This window comes from Perognathus longimembris, chromosome 15 (genome assembly GCF_023159225.1).
Source record: "Perognathus longimembris pacificus isolate PPM17 chromosome 15, ASM2315922v1, whole genome shotgun sequence".
In the NCBI taxonomy this organism is placed as follows: Eukaryota; Metazoa; Chordata; class Mammalia; order Rodentia; family Heteromyidae; genus Perognathus; species Perognathus longimembris.
In genome coordinates this window covers 27550433-27566473 of record NC_063175.1, presented here as the reverse complement: position 1 = coordinate 27566473, position 16041 = coordinate 27550433, and the positions used below count along the sequence as shown (strand labels likewise).

General features: G+C 38.2%; 1 protein-coding gene and 1 long non-coding RNA gene across 2 annotated transcripts in view; one reads left to right on the top strand and one right to left on the bottom strand.

The window, feature by feature from the left end:
* The first annotated feature begins 370 nt into the window (after window positions 1–370).
* Trappc8 (trafficking protein particle complex subunit 8) overlaps window positions 371–16041 on the top strand; it is an 81956-nt gene continuing 66285 nt past the window's right edge. The window contains 2 exon segments of the mRNA XM_048363043.1: window positions 371–891; window positions 6924–7118. Coding sequence (XP_048219000.1) covers window positions 735–891; window positions 6924–7118 — 352 coding nt within the window. The 5' untranslated portion in view covers window positions 371–734.
* On the bottom strand, window positions 11481–12133 carry LOC125363785. Its single transcript, XR_007213345.1, has 2 exons — window positions 12002–12133; window positions 11481–11690 (listed from the first exon to the last, which is right to left on the bottom strand). It is a non-coding gene; the product is annotated as an uncharacterized LOC125363785 (long non-coding RNA).

The following is a 16041-nucleotide window of genomic DNA, read 5'->3' as shown; positions in this document are numbered from 1 at the left end:
GTTGGGAGTCCAAGCATCCCTTCTTCCCAGAGCAGGTGTCCTATTGTTAGTCTAATTTTCGTGAGGTAGTGGGGGAAAAAAAAGTCAGTAGGCAGCACCTGTACACTGGAGCGCCCACCTGTGGCACAAGGGCCTCAGGCAGCTGCTTTCCACACCCCGTCGAGAATCCAGCCTACAGAGGTGTGCCTGCTCTTCTGGCTCCGCCCATAACACTCATTCCCCGCCTCTGCCGCGCCCCTCAGGGAACCACCCATCACATTACTTCCGGTTCCAAACTCCCAATCGGCCTCTACTTCCCTCGCCTAAGCTGTATTCCCCGCCCACAGAACTCCTTTGACACGGTCACGTGAGGGTCGGGCGCGGGGGCTGTCGGGAGGAGTACTGCCGGTGGGTCAAGGTTCGGCCCGAACATGGCGGTTCCGGTCGGGCCGTGACCAAGGTTTTACTGTCTGGAGGACTGAAGTTGATGGCTGTCGGCGTCCCCACCTGTTAGGGTAGAATGCGAAAACGCCAGAGAGTGCGCTGAGGAGCAGCGGCGCCGGGGACGACTGGGTGCTGGGCGCTCCAGGGAGCCGAAGCGGCGTCGTCTGTGGCTTCCTTTCGTCTGCAGGCTCCGGTGTGAGGCGCCGCCCGGCCGGGCAGGCGGGCGGGCGGCGGCCGTAGCTGCGGCAGCGGCGGGATCCGCTGTGAGGGAGGGCCGCAGGGCGGGCGCCGCGGTCTCCTGAGCCGCGGCTATGGCCCAGTGCGTACAGTCAGTGCAGGAGCTCATCCCGGACTCCTTCGTCCCCTGTGTGGCCGCGCTGTGCAGCGACGAAGCCGAGCGGCTCACTCGTCTCAATCATCTGAGCTTCGCGGAGCTGCTGAAGCCTTTCTCTCGCCTCACTTCCGAGCGTATGTGCTGCCCACCCCCCCGCCCCATTCCCCCCTACCACTCACACGGGATTCAAGCGACGCGGTGGCCCAGGAGCGGGGAGTTGGGTCAGGCCGGGGAGCCGAGGGCGGTGTTTACATCCCGGACCTGTCCCTGTACGGCGGCGGCGTCCAGGGCTGCAGCCCGGCGGTGGGTGGCGGCTTGGCGGAGGGGCCCTGTGTGAGGTCGTCAGGACTGCGCGGTCCTAGCCTCCTGCATTTTCTAAGCACTCCGTTGCCTCCTCTTAATAAATGGACGGAAACAGCGAGCCCCGGAGAAGGACGCTGAGACTTTCATCCATAGGGAAGGAATTCAGACTGCTGCAAGGCAGCTTAAGGTGGAAAGATGCTGCCTCTTCCTGGCAGGTGTAATAGGCAGTTGGATCTGTCATCTGCACCCCACCCCCGTGTGAAACTGAACTTTTTAGAGTTGGCCTGAATTTCACTTAGCAGTGAGGCTTATCACTGTAGGCTATTTTTACTTTTTTCTTTTTAACATGAAAACATTTTCTTAGGTATACAGTATTGTGCTTTTTAAAATCCCAACCAAACAATAAAAAGCTTTGCCTAAAGGATGTGAAATTAAGGGAAAATAGTGGTTAAGTTAATGTAGATATTTAGAGTTACCTACATTTGTAGGAACAGAAAAGTTCTGAAACTTGACTTTTCTGATAGAGGTTTTTCACTGGAAGAAGTATTCATTGAGGAGTCACCTATGTTCTCCAGCTTTAGTTTTTTTGTTGTCAGGACATCACTGGCTAGTCTTGCTACTTCATGGCTGGTGCTGTCAATCGAGTCACACCTTTAGCCGGACATTTAAAAGAGAGGGAACTGTCAAAATAAAGTTTGAGAACTCTTAGAGTTTCTTCAGCCTGTACTTTAGCCATTCATTTCAGCTCCTTCCACATTGTACTGTTTTTGTACATGTAAGAACAAGGCAGGCTACATTCCTAAATTCTTAATACGTTTAAACACTTTACAGTGACATTGACTTCTATATGTATGTTCTTTTGAACAAAAACAAAATAATAATGCCAATACCTTTTCTAGGTATATTTTCTCTTAGTCTTCTGTGAATTTTGTTTATTGTCACTTAAATGTGAAGGCACTGAAGCATAGAAATTTTAACTTGTCCACTGTTCTTGTGTCTGAGAAAGATTGAAAATAAGCAATGTGACTCAACAAGCAATGTGATCTTAATCATCAGATCATCTTGGGAATACTTAAAATTGAAAATGAAGAGCGGTGCTTATCCGATAGTTATTTGAGTCATAAATACTCTTAAAATTTTAGTAGCAACATTAAAAAAGTGAAAAAAGAGATGTAGTTTCAGTGTAAAATGCTTGCCTAGGAAGCACAAGGCCCTGAGTTGAAAACACAGTATGGATAAATTAATAGGTAAGATTGAAAGATAGAAACAGGTTATTTCGCATTTGTTTTATTGCTAAGTCTTGAATTATATTTAACTCTTAAATCTCAATTTGGAGTACACACCTTATTACTGATCGACCATGTGTAGCTAGTGCCGTGGTATTGGACAGGACACTGTTACAAAAGTGGTCAACATATTTTTGAGTTCCCTCTGCAGCCAGAAAGATGTAGGGAAGGAGTATTATGAGTTGCATGTTAGTAGTAAGTAGAGAAGTCATAAAAAGGAAAAGGGCAGTCATTCCATATTGAGTCTATATGTGCTATAATGGTAAGGTCAGAAGGTGTAAATTATCATCCAGTGGTTGGGAGCAGTGGGGAAATGGCTCTGGGTACAGAATGGTAAGGGGGGGGGTGCCTAATTAAAGGAGGTCTTTGAATTATAGGAAGGGGATTTTGGATTTCATATCTAGTGGTAAATGTGAGGTAGTCATATGACTAAAATTTTGGGAGATCAATTAGTTATGTGATTTACCAGGATTGTTAGGAGCTGCTGATATAAAATTTAAAGTTTAATCAACGTAAAGATGATAGTGGCATTAAAAATTGGAGAAATAATAGTTTTTTTGTTGCTGTTGGTAAATTTTTTTCTTTGTCTTGTTTTAGGCAGAATACTGCATCATGGAGCTATATCCCCAGCTCTGGCTTTTTTTTTTTTTTGCCAAAGGGAACCCATTCAGACTGTTTAAAATTGAGTTGACTTTGGGGATTTTTTTCAATGATAGCTTTTCTGTAGGCAGTTAAGGCATGAGAGTAACACTTCAGACAATATAAATCTATAGCCAAACAAGCTAAACTTTCCTTATAAGGGCAAAGGAAATGTTAAAATATATTTAAAATATATTTCATGTGTCGCCTGTGGGTATGCTGTTGCTGTTACTTCAGATAAAAAATTGCTGTGACGACTGAGATCAGTGTTGGCAAATACTGGGCCAGGTAATTTCAGGGGACTTTAGGATTTAGTGGAAAAAATACACAGTTTAAAGCTATAATAAAGAGAGGGTTGTTAGAACAAATTTTAGAACTGTACATTAATTAGAACCTTGAAAATAGAATTTAGGCTTGATGATAGAGGGCCATTTAGATTCCTTAGACACATTTTTGAAACCTAAAATTAAATATGTTAATGAAATACATTAAAATTCTCATATACTATTAGCAACTGTTTGGGACTTAACGTTCACATTTTCGTGACCCTGATACTTCATTTTTTCCTGTGAGGTGTTGGGTATTGAACCCAAGGCTTTCATCATACTAGACAAGTACTCTACCTTTGAGCTGGATCCCCAGTCTACTAATACTGGAAGAATTTGCACTGGCCTGCTTCAGAGTAGTATTAGTATAAATTTTCTTCGTAATAGTTCTTTGATAACTGTAAACATATTTCAACATACCTTTTACATGCTTTGTTTTAAGCAAATCGCAAACACTAAATTTTAAAGCATGTAGCTTTAATTTTTAAAAATATAGAGGCCTGGGAATGTGGCCTAGTGGTAGAGTGCTTGTCTCATATACATGAAGCCTGGGTTCGATTCCTCAGTACCACATATATGGAAAAAGCCAGAAGTGGTGCTGTGGCTCAAGTGATAGAATGCTAGCCTTGAGCAAAAAGAAGCCAGGGACAGTGCTCAGGTCCTGAGTCCAAGCCCCACTTATTAAAATAAAACATATATATATATATATAATTTGAAATTGAATACATTTATGCAAGAGATTACAAAGAATATAATATAGTCTTATATAAAGCTTGAATGGTTTCTGTATGAACTAGAAAAATTTGGTAAATTAAACTAGGAAATAATCTTTGAAATAATGCCTCTACTTTTCTCTTAGTTATAAACATCTCAGCCCTCCTTGATCTATATCCCCAGTCTAAGACATTTTATTAAAACTTAACTTCTATGTTGATATAACCAAATAATTATTTTTCAGCATTTTCTACCACCAAATTTTTGAGTAAAATTTATGCCCCCTCCTCATGGTGCCAGGGATCTAATTCAGGGCTTTGTATGTGCTAGGCAACACATGGCTACTTACATTAGTTGGCAGTTATGAGTCAATTTCAATAAAAATATTGTGTAATCTTATCAGAAATGTACCATAGTACTGTTGAATTTTTTGTTTTACATTCTTTGTTACATAATTACAATAGTTGGGAAATTAGGGGGAGAAGCCTGTATGTGTTTATTTAAATTAGAAAACAACAATTATAGAACAGTACAGACAATAACAAAAACTTTGAACTCCTTGCTCTCTAGAACTAACAAATACCAAACCTTTGTCATACTGGCCTTTTTTTTTTAATCTCTTTTCTTTAAAAATAAAGCAATCAGTAGAAGGACCACATTTACACACAGGTCGTTCATACAGTATCACTTTTGGCCAAATAAAAGGATCTTAACTTCCATATGGTCTCATGCAAGGTACATGGCAAGACTACTTTCATTCTGTATGAAATGTTTTCCCCTCTTGAAAATATGAGGCCTTGCAAGGCAAGCCAGCTATGCCATGTTTGTAGGTACTGAAGCTAGGTCAATGGAAAACTAAGCTATTTCTGTTAGGTTATAGCTTTTAAAATTAAGGTAGTAATGAGATCTTGAATGTTCCCAAGGTATACTTTTCTAGCTATTCTCTTGGCCTGTGTATGGCACATGCATCCTTGATGATTGTTCTTTTTGATCCATTCTGGATTTTATTTTAAATAAATTTGAAAAGCAAAACAAAAATAAATAAAGCAATCAGAGGTAAGATTTAATTGCTATTTCTACCTCTCTGGTTTCATTTCACTTTCCTGTAATGTAGCAAGCCACTATGGATGAAATGTGCTTATATGCTTCCTGTACATATATTTGCACTATATGAATACATATTCATGGCATATATAGTAGTTTATGCTTTTACAAAATTTTTAGAATTTAACACAACATGAGAAATTTAGAAAATTCTTATGTTTCTTTTTGTTGTTTTTAATTAGGGTTTTAATTTAAAGTATAGGTTATCCTGAACTTAAAGTTTTTTGTGGAGAGTTGCATGTGATGCCTGTAATCCCAGCAGTTAGGAATTTGAATCAGCACTGTCAAAAGTTCAAGGCCAATCTAAGTCTCTTGTCTCCAAAGCAAAAACGTATCTTAAATATATGAATGGCATACTACAACTGTTTATATGAAAGGCAAGGTAAATATGTATGAAAAGTGTGAAGAAATAATTCATAGAACATATTAATACAAGACAGGAGTGTGGCACATTGACAGTAATCCCAGAAAGCAGAAGGCTGGCAGGAGGTTTGGCATTTTTATTTGAATTACATTTGGGCTACCTAATAAATTCCAGATCAGTCTAAGCTAGGATTGAAAGTAACTTAGTAATAACTGTCTCAAAAAACAAAAACAGCTTACTAATTATAAAGCATTTTCCACTGAAAGTTGTCATTTAAAAAAAAAATGAGTAGGTACCCCATCCACTTATCCAAAGTTGCCTCTGTGTGATCCACTCATGATACAGTTGGGATAATGTATCATGTTGTAACTGCTGTTGCACAGTACTTAGTGCTTTATGCTTATGACCCAAATCCTTAAAATAACCTCATACAGAAGTAGGTATTAATCACATGACAGAGGAGGAAATGGAAGCTCAGAAAAGTCACAAAAGCTATGCATGGTAACCTAGTTGATAAGTGGTGGGTTTGAATTTAAAGTGTGACTCCAAAAGCTGTGTCCTTAATAAGTATAGTAGAGTGCTTATGACATTTCTTTGAGAACTAATCATCTTGTCTTGTTATATAAAAAAAGATGCTTACATTGTAGACTTTGGCTGCTATGTGCCACAGTCACCTCAGAACCAATTCCTAATCCTGAAGTCCTAAACAATTGGTTTTACATCTCTTAGACCAAAGTAATGATTATAATGGGGGAGACAGGGGGTTTTGTGGTGGGGAAAGGGATCTGTGCATTGACTTTTCTTTTTTGTAAAAAATGCTTTTTTTTTTTTTTTTTGGATCAATTTTAGGTTCACTGTATACCAGGGGAAAGTATAGATATTCCCCATACCTCTTGTTCCAACATGTGCCCAGCCTCCCCATTATCAACATTCTTCCGAATGGGCTTTGACTTGTCAGGATGTAAATTAGAAGCTGAGCATGCATAAAAGACTGGGGACAGAATAAGAAAGCCAACAGGGAGCATTTCCCACCTCCCCTTTTCTTGCCCTGTACTCTTTTCATTATTGATAAATTCATAGACCTTACCTTTCAGACAAGCCTTAGTGAAGGTGAGAATGAGAGATTTGACATAGGTGGTGGTTGGATTTTTGGCAACTCTAATAAACATACAAGAAAGGAACAGGCCTATAGTAGGGAAGTGGGAAGCAATAGAATTACATGAGAGGAAAGCACTTTAGGCTGTTTAGCTGGTCCTTTTGGTACTTAAGGATGTGTTGTAAAACAGTTGTATTTCTGAAATAATGTTCCACTTGAAATTCTTAGTTTTGGATTTGAACATCTTTTTTTTAAATGACAGTAATTTGATTTTGGTTTGTTATGCATTATATATAATTCTAACTTGTCTTTTTCTCTTTTTTTTTTTTTAAAGTTCATATGAGAGATCCTAATAATCAACTCCACATAATCAAAAATTTGAAGATAGCCGTAAGCAACATTATCACCCAACCACCTCAGCCTGGAGCTATTCGAAAGCTTTTGAATGATGTTGTTTCTGGCAGCCAGCCTGCAGAAGGATTAGTAGCTAATGTGATTACGGCAGGAGATTATGACCTTAACATCAGTGGTATGTAATAAGGTTTATTACTATTTTTTAAATGAATTTTTTTTTCTTGTTAGAAGAAATAATTTGGTGACTTGGAAACTATTCAGCAAATATTTGAGTGCATACAGAATGCTGGACTCTGGGAATATAGAACAGTGTTGGAAAGCAATCAGAGGAATTTTTGTTCTTTTTCATTCTAGCACCTAAATAATAACTGGAACATATATGTATGATTAACACATCTATTTAATGAAAAATAACAGTAGATAACATTTGTTTTGTGATATAATATAATTAAATCGCATTGAGTTCATTATATTTATGTGGTACCAAGGAATCAAACCAAACACTCTACCACTAAGCCACATTCCCAGGCCCTAAGTTCATATTTTAATTGTGTTTAGTTTTTATTTTTTGGTCACTTATAGGGCTCGAATTCAGTACCTGGGCACTGTCCCTGAACCTCTTTATGCTCCAGGCTAGCGCTCTACCACTTGAGTCACAACACCAGTTCTGGCTTTTTCTAAGTAATTTATTGGAGGTAAGAGTCGCATAGACTTTCCTGCCTGGGCTGGCTTTGAACCTTGTTGCACAGATCCCACGCTCCTGAGTAGCTAGGATTACAGACATAAGCCACCAGCACATGACCTTGTTTAGTGTTAAGTGCAGGAAATGTTTATAAAAAAGCATTAATTACTATTCTTTCTTTCATAAACACATAGTCTTTTATTGGTGCTTCTTTTTTTTTTTTTTTTTGCCAGTCGTGGGCCTTGGACTCAGGGCCTGAGCACTGTCCCTGGCTTCTTTCTGCCCAGGGATAGCACTTGAGCCACAGTGACACTTCTGGCCATTGTCTATGTATGTGGTGCTGGGGAATCGAATCCAGGGCCTCATGTATATGAGGCAGGCACTCTTGCCACTAGGCCATATTCCCAGACCCTATTGGTGCTTCTTAATCTGATTTAAGTGGTAAATTTTCATAAAATGACTGAGAAGTGAAATAATACATAAATATATGTAGAATGTGTTAACAGTGTTGATGTGATTGTTTTCTAGTATTTAAAGAGTCATAGTAGAGATTGTTTAGAAGGAAAAGGTTAAAAGTACATTGTATTAGTAGCCTTACAAAATTTAGTAGACTTATAAAACAGTATTTTAGATCAGTATAATTTATAATTTAATGACGTGGTAACTTTTTCTTTAAACCATTATTGAGGCTTGAACTCAGGGCCTGGGCCCTGTTCCTTAGATTTTTCACTGAAGGCTGATGCTCTACTACTTTAGCTATAGTTCCACTTCAGGCAATAAAGAGTCTCATGAAAATTTCTGCCCAGGGTGGCTTCAAACTATAGTCTTAAGAGTTTAGCCTCCTGAGTAATTAGGATTACAGGTGTGAGTCACTGGCACCAAGTGTAAGTGTATATTTATAGTTTTTCCTAACTGTATACAGAGAACTGAAATATAGCATGTTTTAGTTTACAGAGTTAGTTGGTTGCACTTGTATGGTTTTTATTATACAATTTTTAATATAACTGTCCTATACTTTACCTCCTTTCTGGCTATTATTCTTAGTTCTAGAAACATAGGTTAACTTGATAATTTTATTTTATTTATTTATTTTTTTTGCCAGTCCTGGGCCTTGGACTCAGGGCCTGAGCACTGTCCCTGGCTTCTTCTTGCTCAAGGCTAGCACTCTGCCACTTGAGCCACAGCGCCACTTCTGGCCGTTTTTTCTGTATATGTGGTGCTGGGGAATCGAACCCAGGGCCTCATGTATACGAGGCAAGCTCTCTTGCCACTAGGCCATATCTCCAGCCCCTGATAATTTTATTTTTATCTTCTGGTCCTGAGGATTGAATACATGCTTCACACGTACTTTAGTACTAAGCTGTGTCTTAGCCTCATAGTTTTTAATTTAGAATGTTAGTGCCTTAACTAATCAAAAGCATCTGAATTTTAGGATGCATATTTTTATCAGTTTTTGTCATCATATTAAAATGATACAAAAATTTCATAAGTTTGACATAGTATATGTCTGTAATCCTAGTCCTTGGGAGGCTGTGACAGGAGGATGTCTATTTTAGAGCTAGCAGGGCCTATACAATAAGACCCTGTCTCAAGTAAAATAAAAAATTAAATATTTTGCTGAGAATGTGGCAAAGTAGTTGAAATACAGTTTGAGTCTTTGTTTCCAAGCCATCACTGTTATCATGTGAATCACAATGAATCAATTGCTGGAGTTTCATTTTAAGTTTTCATACTACCATATCCTTTGTTATTTGGACATCTTGAGTAAGTCATTTAATGTTTCCCAGACTTTCTTTCCATCTGAAAACAAGACTGCTCGGCCTTTGTTAAGGCCTCTCCTAGACCTTTAATACTGTTATTATTTTCTAAGGTCTAAACATTTTATTATACATGTAGCCAATATTTTTATTTTCTTCCCCGTTTTGCATTCATACATGAGTAGGATGTGCTTTATAAGATTGTAATCTAGTGAAAGGAAAACAATCGGAAAAATTAGTCACTATGATATAATCCTAATACATTATAATAGAGATAAGACATATCTGGTATGCCTCCATGCTGAGGGACACAGAAACATTGCCTGTCATCTATGCAAAATGACTCTTTTTTTTTTCTTACTCTTTTTTTGCCAGTCCTGGGGCTTGAACTCAGGGCCTGAGCACTGTCCCTGGCTTCTTTTTGCTCAAGGATAGCAATCTACCACTTGAGCCACAGCACCAGTTCTGGCTTTTTCTATATATGTGGTGCTGAGGAATCGAACCCAGGGCTTCATGTATACGAGGCGAGCACTTTACCACTAGTCCATATTCCCAACCCTCTAGTTAATATTTTTATACTGCTATCTGTGACTTAGTCACTTTAAATTTTATTTGTGGAATTCTTATTTTGAGTAATGAGGAGGACTTCACATAGTTACTCATCCTCTTCACCTCTCATGTAGATTCTGTCATTTCTGGGGTTAATATTCACGGCTTACAATATTATGACTAAACATTGTATACTTTGCTGAACCAGTTTTTGGGCTTTCTAATAAAGTATTTTGTTTCCTTAGAAGTTGGTAACAGACTTTTTTGTGTTTGTGGTGGTCCGGATCCTGCTCCTGTTCCTGGTCCTGGGGCTTGAACCTCAGGTCCTGGGTGCTGACCCTGAGCTTTTTGTGCTCAAGGTTAGTACTCTGCTACTTGAACCACACACAGCTCTACTTCTAGATTGTTGGTGGTTAATTGAAAATAAGCATTAGTAGACTGGACTTTCTTGCCCAGGCTGGCTTTGAACTGTGATCCTCAGATATTGGTCTCCTGAGTAGCTAGGATTACAGGTATTAGCCTGTTGATAATTGACTTAAAAAAAAAAAAAAACCAAAACATTTCACAGTTCTTTTTATTCTCTGAAACTTCTTCAGTGGGATTTTTAATTTGTCAGGTTCATTTATCTAACAATTTATCAAGATCTCTTTCAGAAGTTTGTTTTTCTTCATATTCAATGTGTTTTCAGTGAGGACAATATCATTCTCCAGTGAAAGGAAAATTGGTTTGGGGGGGAGAGCAAAGTGTTTTTTTTTTTTTTATTATGATGGTAATGGGATTTGTACTGAGTCTGAGTTGGATCCCTACCACTGGCAAAAGTAATGGTGGGAAGAGGGAATAACTAGGGAAAAAGTAAAAACATTCATTGGGGTGGGTCATGTACTTTATCTTATACTTTAATGTTGTACTTCATCTTGTTACCTCAAGGCAAGCTCCACAGCTGTCATCCTGGGGATTTTCTCTTTCCCTTTCTTCCTCTTTTGCTCCCTCCCTACTTCCCTTCCTCTCCCTTTCATTGCTGACCTAACCCAAGGCTGATAACCCATTGAGTTATTTACTCAGCTCTCCTTTTGTCCTTTCAGTCATTCATATTTTTTTATATATTTCGTTGATTTGGTGAAGAATCTTCTCCAAGTGGCATTTTTGAGAAGAGTATATACAAGGAAAACTGAAAAGTTCTTATTTTATATAGTTGATTGATAGATTGTATGCCTACAAATCATTTCCATCAGAATCATTCTTCTAGCTTCTAGTGTTAAATTAAGCTGGATACTTTCCAATGTACTTTCTCTCTCCAACTTTTAGAAGCTTTGAGAAACTTCATTCTTGCTGTTTTGAAATTTATTTTGGCTTCTTATTTGGCTCTGGTTGTATGAACAACCTTTTGAAAATGTGATTGTAAATACTCTGGTTTTAAGAAAGAGTAAATTTCTTAGATTCTTCATTTTTCCTAAATTGTTTTATTTGTTCTTCTTGGAACTACTGTTGGAAGTTGGGTTGATCTTTATTGTTGTTGTTTTTTGAGATCCTTATTGTTGTTGTTGTTTTTAATAGGGTCTCACCATGTACCCCAGGCTAATATTGAACTCTGGATCCTCTTGCTTTCACCTCTTGAGTGCTGAGATTATAGGCATGTGCCATAATTGGCTTTTTTCCCCCTCTATTATTGTCTAATTCTCTCTTTGTTACTCACTTTTTGGGGAAATATCCTCAACTTTATTTTCTGACTCTTCCATTTAAATTTTAGTGTTTGATATACCTGTTAGGTTTTTAAGTAGGTAGCTGGTAAAGGAGAACGCCATGTGGTATTCAGGCAGGAGAGGAAGTTTGTTACTGAACTGCTGGCCTGTTGCCTAGATGATCCATGGCGGGAGAGAAGGGAGAGAAAGGCCGACCCCCACCCAGCCCTACCTTATCTAGGGCAGGGGCAGAGGGTGTGGATTAGGATGTGACCTCAGGGAAAGGGGAGGTAACTGCTTCCAGGTCTGCTGGTTACCCAGGTAACTGGGTGGAGACTTAATGAGGTGGGGGTATCTACATGGAGCCTTCCAAGGAAGGACCTTACAATACCCATCTCCTTTAACCCCTTCTTGTTTACTAATTTATTTGCTAGTCCTGGGGCTTGAACTCAGGGCCTGGGCATTGTCGCTGAGCTTTTGCAGAAGGCTAGCACTCTACTACTTGATCTACAGTGCCACTTCCATCTTTTTCTGCTTATGTGGTACTAAGGAATTGAAATGAGGGCTTAAGCATGCTAGGCAAGCACTCTAACCACATTCCAAGCCCTATCTCCTTTTTAAAAAAGATTTTTTTTGGGGGGTTTATGGATTTACCTGATTCTGTGCCATCTCGTTCCTTTTTCTTGTTGTGGAACCTTAACTTTAGGATGTTAATACATTGTGACTGGCTTCTTTTTTGTTCTTAGATTTTTCTGTCCTGTTTTTTCTCTCATTCATATTATTTTTCAGTTTGTTCTGGTGTCTTTCATGTTGGTATCTCTCCTCAAATGTCTAGTAGAAGCATTTTTTAATTTCAAATTTGGATATTTGTCCCCTGACTGGGCATAAGCAAAGCTTATCAGTTAGTGACCTTCTTTGTTTGGTGGTAAGGTGTGAATAGGCTTGAGGGAGTCTAATTCTTAGTTTTTATTCCAATTTTTACTATTTACAGTTCTTTTGTTTGGCACCATTTAATTTCTATGGCAAAAGACTCTTAAATCTTTTCCTGCTATCTGTATATTAGTGGCCTTGTTTATCTTTCTATTCAAGTGGTTTAGTAGGTAGTTTATAGGAAAAATGTATTTATTATTCAGTTTGGAGAAATTTTCTGTAATTACATTATATACAATCCCTAGGTCCTCAAACAACTCTATATAGAGAAGAGTTATTTTTTTTCCCATTAAAAGCCCTCCTGTAGTTGAAATCTGATCAACTATGTGCCAAAAAAAAAAAAATATATATATATATTTCCTTGGCTTTTTTTTTTTTTTTTTTGCCAGTCCTGGGCCTTGGACTCAGGGCCTGAGCACCCTCCTTGGCTTCTTCCCGCTCAAGGCTAGCACTCTGCCACCTGAGCCACAGTGCCCCTTCTGGCCGTTTTCCATATATGTGGTGCTGGGGAATTGAACCAAGAGCTTCATGTATACAAGGCAAGCACTCTTGCCACTAGGCCATATTCCCAGCCCCTCCTCGGCTTTTTTGATGTTAACTTAAAACACCATTTCAGTTTTTTTTTAAAATTATTTTGTAGCTAGGAATGCTTGCTAAGTATAGGTACTATATCACTATACCTCAGCATTTTTTTTATGGCTTTGAAAACTGGGAATGAGATATGATGAAGTACTGAATTCATTTGAAGAAAATTCCATGATAACAGAATAAAACTCTGGAGGTTATTTTAAAAGAAGTTTTACCTGTTTAATAATGTGCTAATTGTATGTCCAAAAGTTGGCTTTTAATTTTTACCATTAACATGAGTCAGCGTACTTTTCACCTATTTTGTTTAAGAAATAAATGTTCTTTACCTCATAAGCCTAGCTTAACAGTGCCATATTTTCTTTATCAGATCGGTCAATTAAAGCTAGTGTTCCTTGGTACAGTAACTGGAAAGACACTTTGATGGAAATGAAAGAATCCTCGTTATTCACAGGTATTTCTTGTGGGTTTCAGTTTTCCAGGTTGTTCTCACTCTATTCCTTGTCTGTTTCCTTTTTCCATACTTTTTCAACTTTGTCCCAATTATCATGAAATTTCTGAAATAAAGGAGGTCTGATAAGGCTTGTTCAACTTTTTGTCTTATCATCTATTGTCTAATAATAATTTGTTGTGCTTATTCTTGATTTATATCGTCTGCTAAGAAATAGGCATTGTATTTGAATAGTATAGTTTGAGCTGCATCTTACTTTGATAAGAGAACGCATCCTTCCTTACCAAGACAGAGTATGTTCTGTATAGGTAGAGGTGGAAAGGGTTATGAGCAAAATAGTGATTTATCTCAAAATGCATGAGAATTTTTTGTTTTCTTTTTTCCCAGTCCTGGGGCTTGAACTCAGTCAGGGCCTGAGCACTGTCCCTCCCTTCTTTTTGCTCAAAGCTAGCACCACTTCTGGCTTTTTCCATATATATGTGGTGCTGAGGAAACCAACCCAGGGCTTCATGTACATGAAGCAAGCACTTTACCACTAGGCCATATTCCCAGCCCCCATGCATGAGAACTTTTAAGAGAAGAAATTTGTCACTAAGTCTTCTTTTAGCATAATAATTTAAAAGGTTTTGGTTTTCCCTACTTTCTACAAAAACTGTCATTTGAAAAATTAAAAAAATAGAAGGATGCCCTTAGATTATTTGCATTTTGTGAAATTAGAGGAGGACACATATTTACTTTTACAGCCCCCCTCAAGGAAACATGGAAGGGGGAAACTTTACTTACCCTGAGTATGACCTATCTGAAGGATGAAAACTCTAAACAGAAAAAAGAAAATTCATTCTAAGTTTTTTCCTTTGCTCTTCATATTCTTTTTTCAATAGAACTTTGGAAGGTAATATTTCAGATTAAGAACTAGTGTGTGTATATTTTTTTTCAGTTTATACATTTATATGGTTCCCAAATCAAACAGCCATGTCTTATCTTTTTCGTTTGTTTGTTTGCTTTTTTGGTTTTTTGTTTGTTTGGTTTTTTTTTGGCCAGTCCTGGGTCTTTTTTCTTTTGGCAGTCTTGGGGCTTGGGACTTAGGGCCTGAGCACTGTCCCTGGCTTCTTTTTGCTCAAGGATAGCACTCTACCTCTTGAGCCACAGTGTCACTTCCAGCTTTTTCTGTTTATGTGGTGCTGAGGAATTGAACCCAGGGCTTCATGCATGCTAGGCAAGCACTCTACTACTAAGCCACATTCCCAGCCCCAGTCCTGGGTCTTGAACTCAGTGCCTTGGCTCTGTTCCTGAGCCTCTCTATACAGAGAGCTAGAGCTCTACTACTTGAGCTACAGTGCCACTTCTGGCTTTTTTCTGTTTATGTGGTGTTGAGGACCAGTCCCCATGTCTAATCCTTATCTAGGTTCGTTTTTTTCTCTCTCTCTCTTTTTTTTTTTTTTAGTATTTTTAAAAATTTCTTTATTGTCAAAGTGATATACAAGAAGGGTTACAGTTTCATACTCATACATAAGGCAGTGAAGATATTTCTTATCCAACTTGTTACCTCCTCTCATTTTTAGCTCCCTTCCCCATTCCCTTCCCCCCCATGAGTTGTACAGTTTACAGCATATAGTTTTGTAAGTATTACTGTTGCATTGGTTCATCTTTTACCCTTTTTTTTTTTTCCATCTTGATGTTCCTCTTCCTTTCCATAGTTCCAATAAACATATATACAATACCCAGGGTGCCAGAACTCCTTTCTCTTTTTTTAAAAAGTATCCTTTCTTCTTTTCTTCTGTGCTTATAGATAATTAATTGTATTAGCTCCCCCTCCCTTCCTTATTAGTGCTGGGGATTGAGCCCAAGGTGTCATGCATGTTGACTGAGCCCTGTATTATTCAGCAACATTCCTAGCCCAAATGTGTGAGATTTGACTTTTCTGTTATTTTTCTTTAAAAAATAAGCAAATACATGTTTTCTTCTTTTTCTTACACAAAAATACACCTTTTCTGCTGTTGGCTTTTTTCATTTACTGTGTCCAAGAGAGCACTTTTTAGCAGTCTAATGAGAGAGTTCTTGTTCTCTATTATAGCTGTGTACTATAGAATTTAATAATGTGTCATAATTTATTTAACCAGTCTTTTGATGCCATAAGTGTTTTTCAGTTTTTATTACAAATAGTGTTTTTTAAAAAATAGGTGTTTTGGAAGATCTGCTTTTTAAATTCAGAAGTCTTAATCCTTACTATGAAGCAGGATGAAACTATAAGACTAAAGTTTGTTAGATATAGTCAGCAATGAAGCCATAGGTTAAAAAAAAATAGAGATGCATATTTATTTCCCCATTTTCTGTGCAAGCACCTTTTTACTTAACCAAAAATTTAATTATCTCTTTCCTTGTAGTTGGTACTACATGAAAATCTACTTTAACTTCCCTTCAAGAGACCATTTAATTGATTTGGGTGGGACAATATTTGCTGTTGG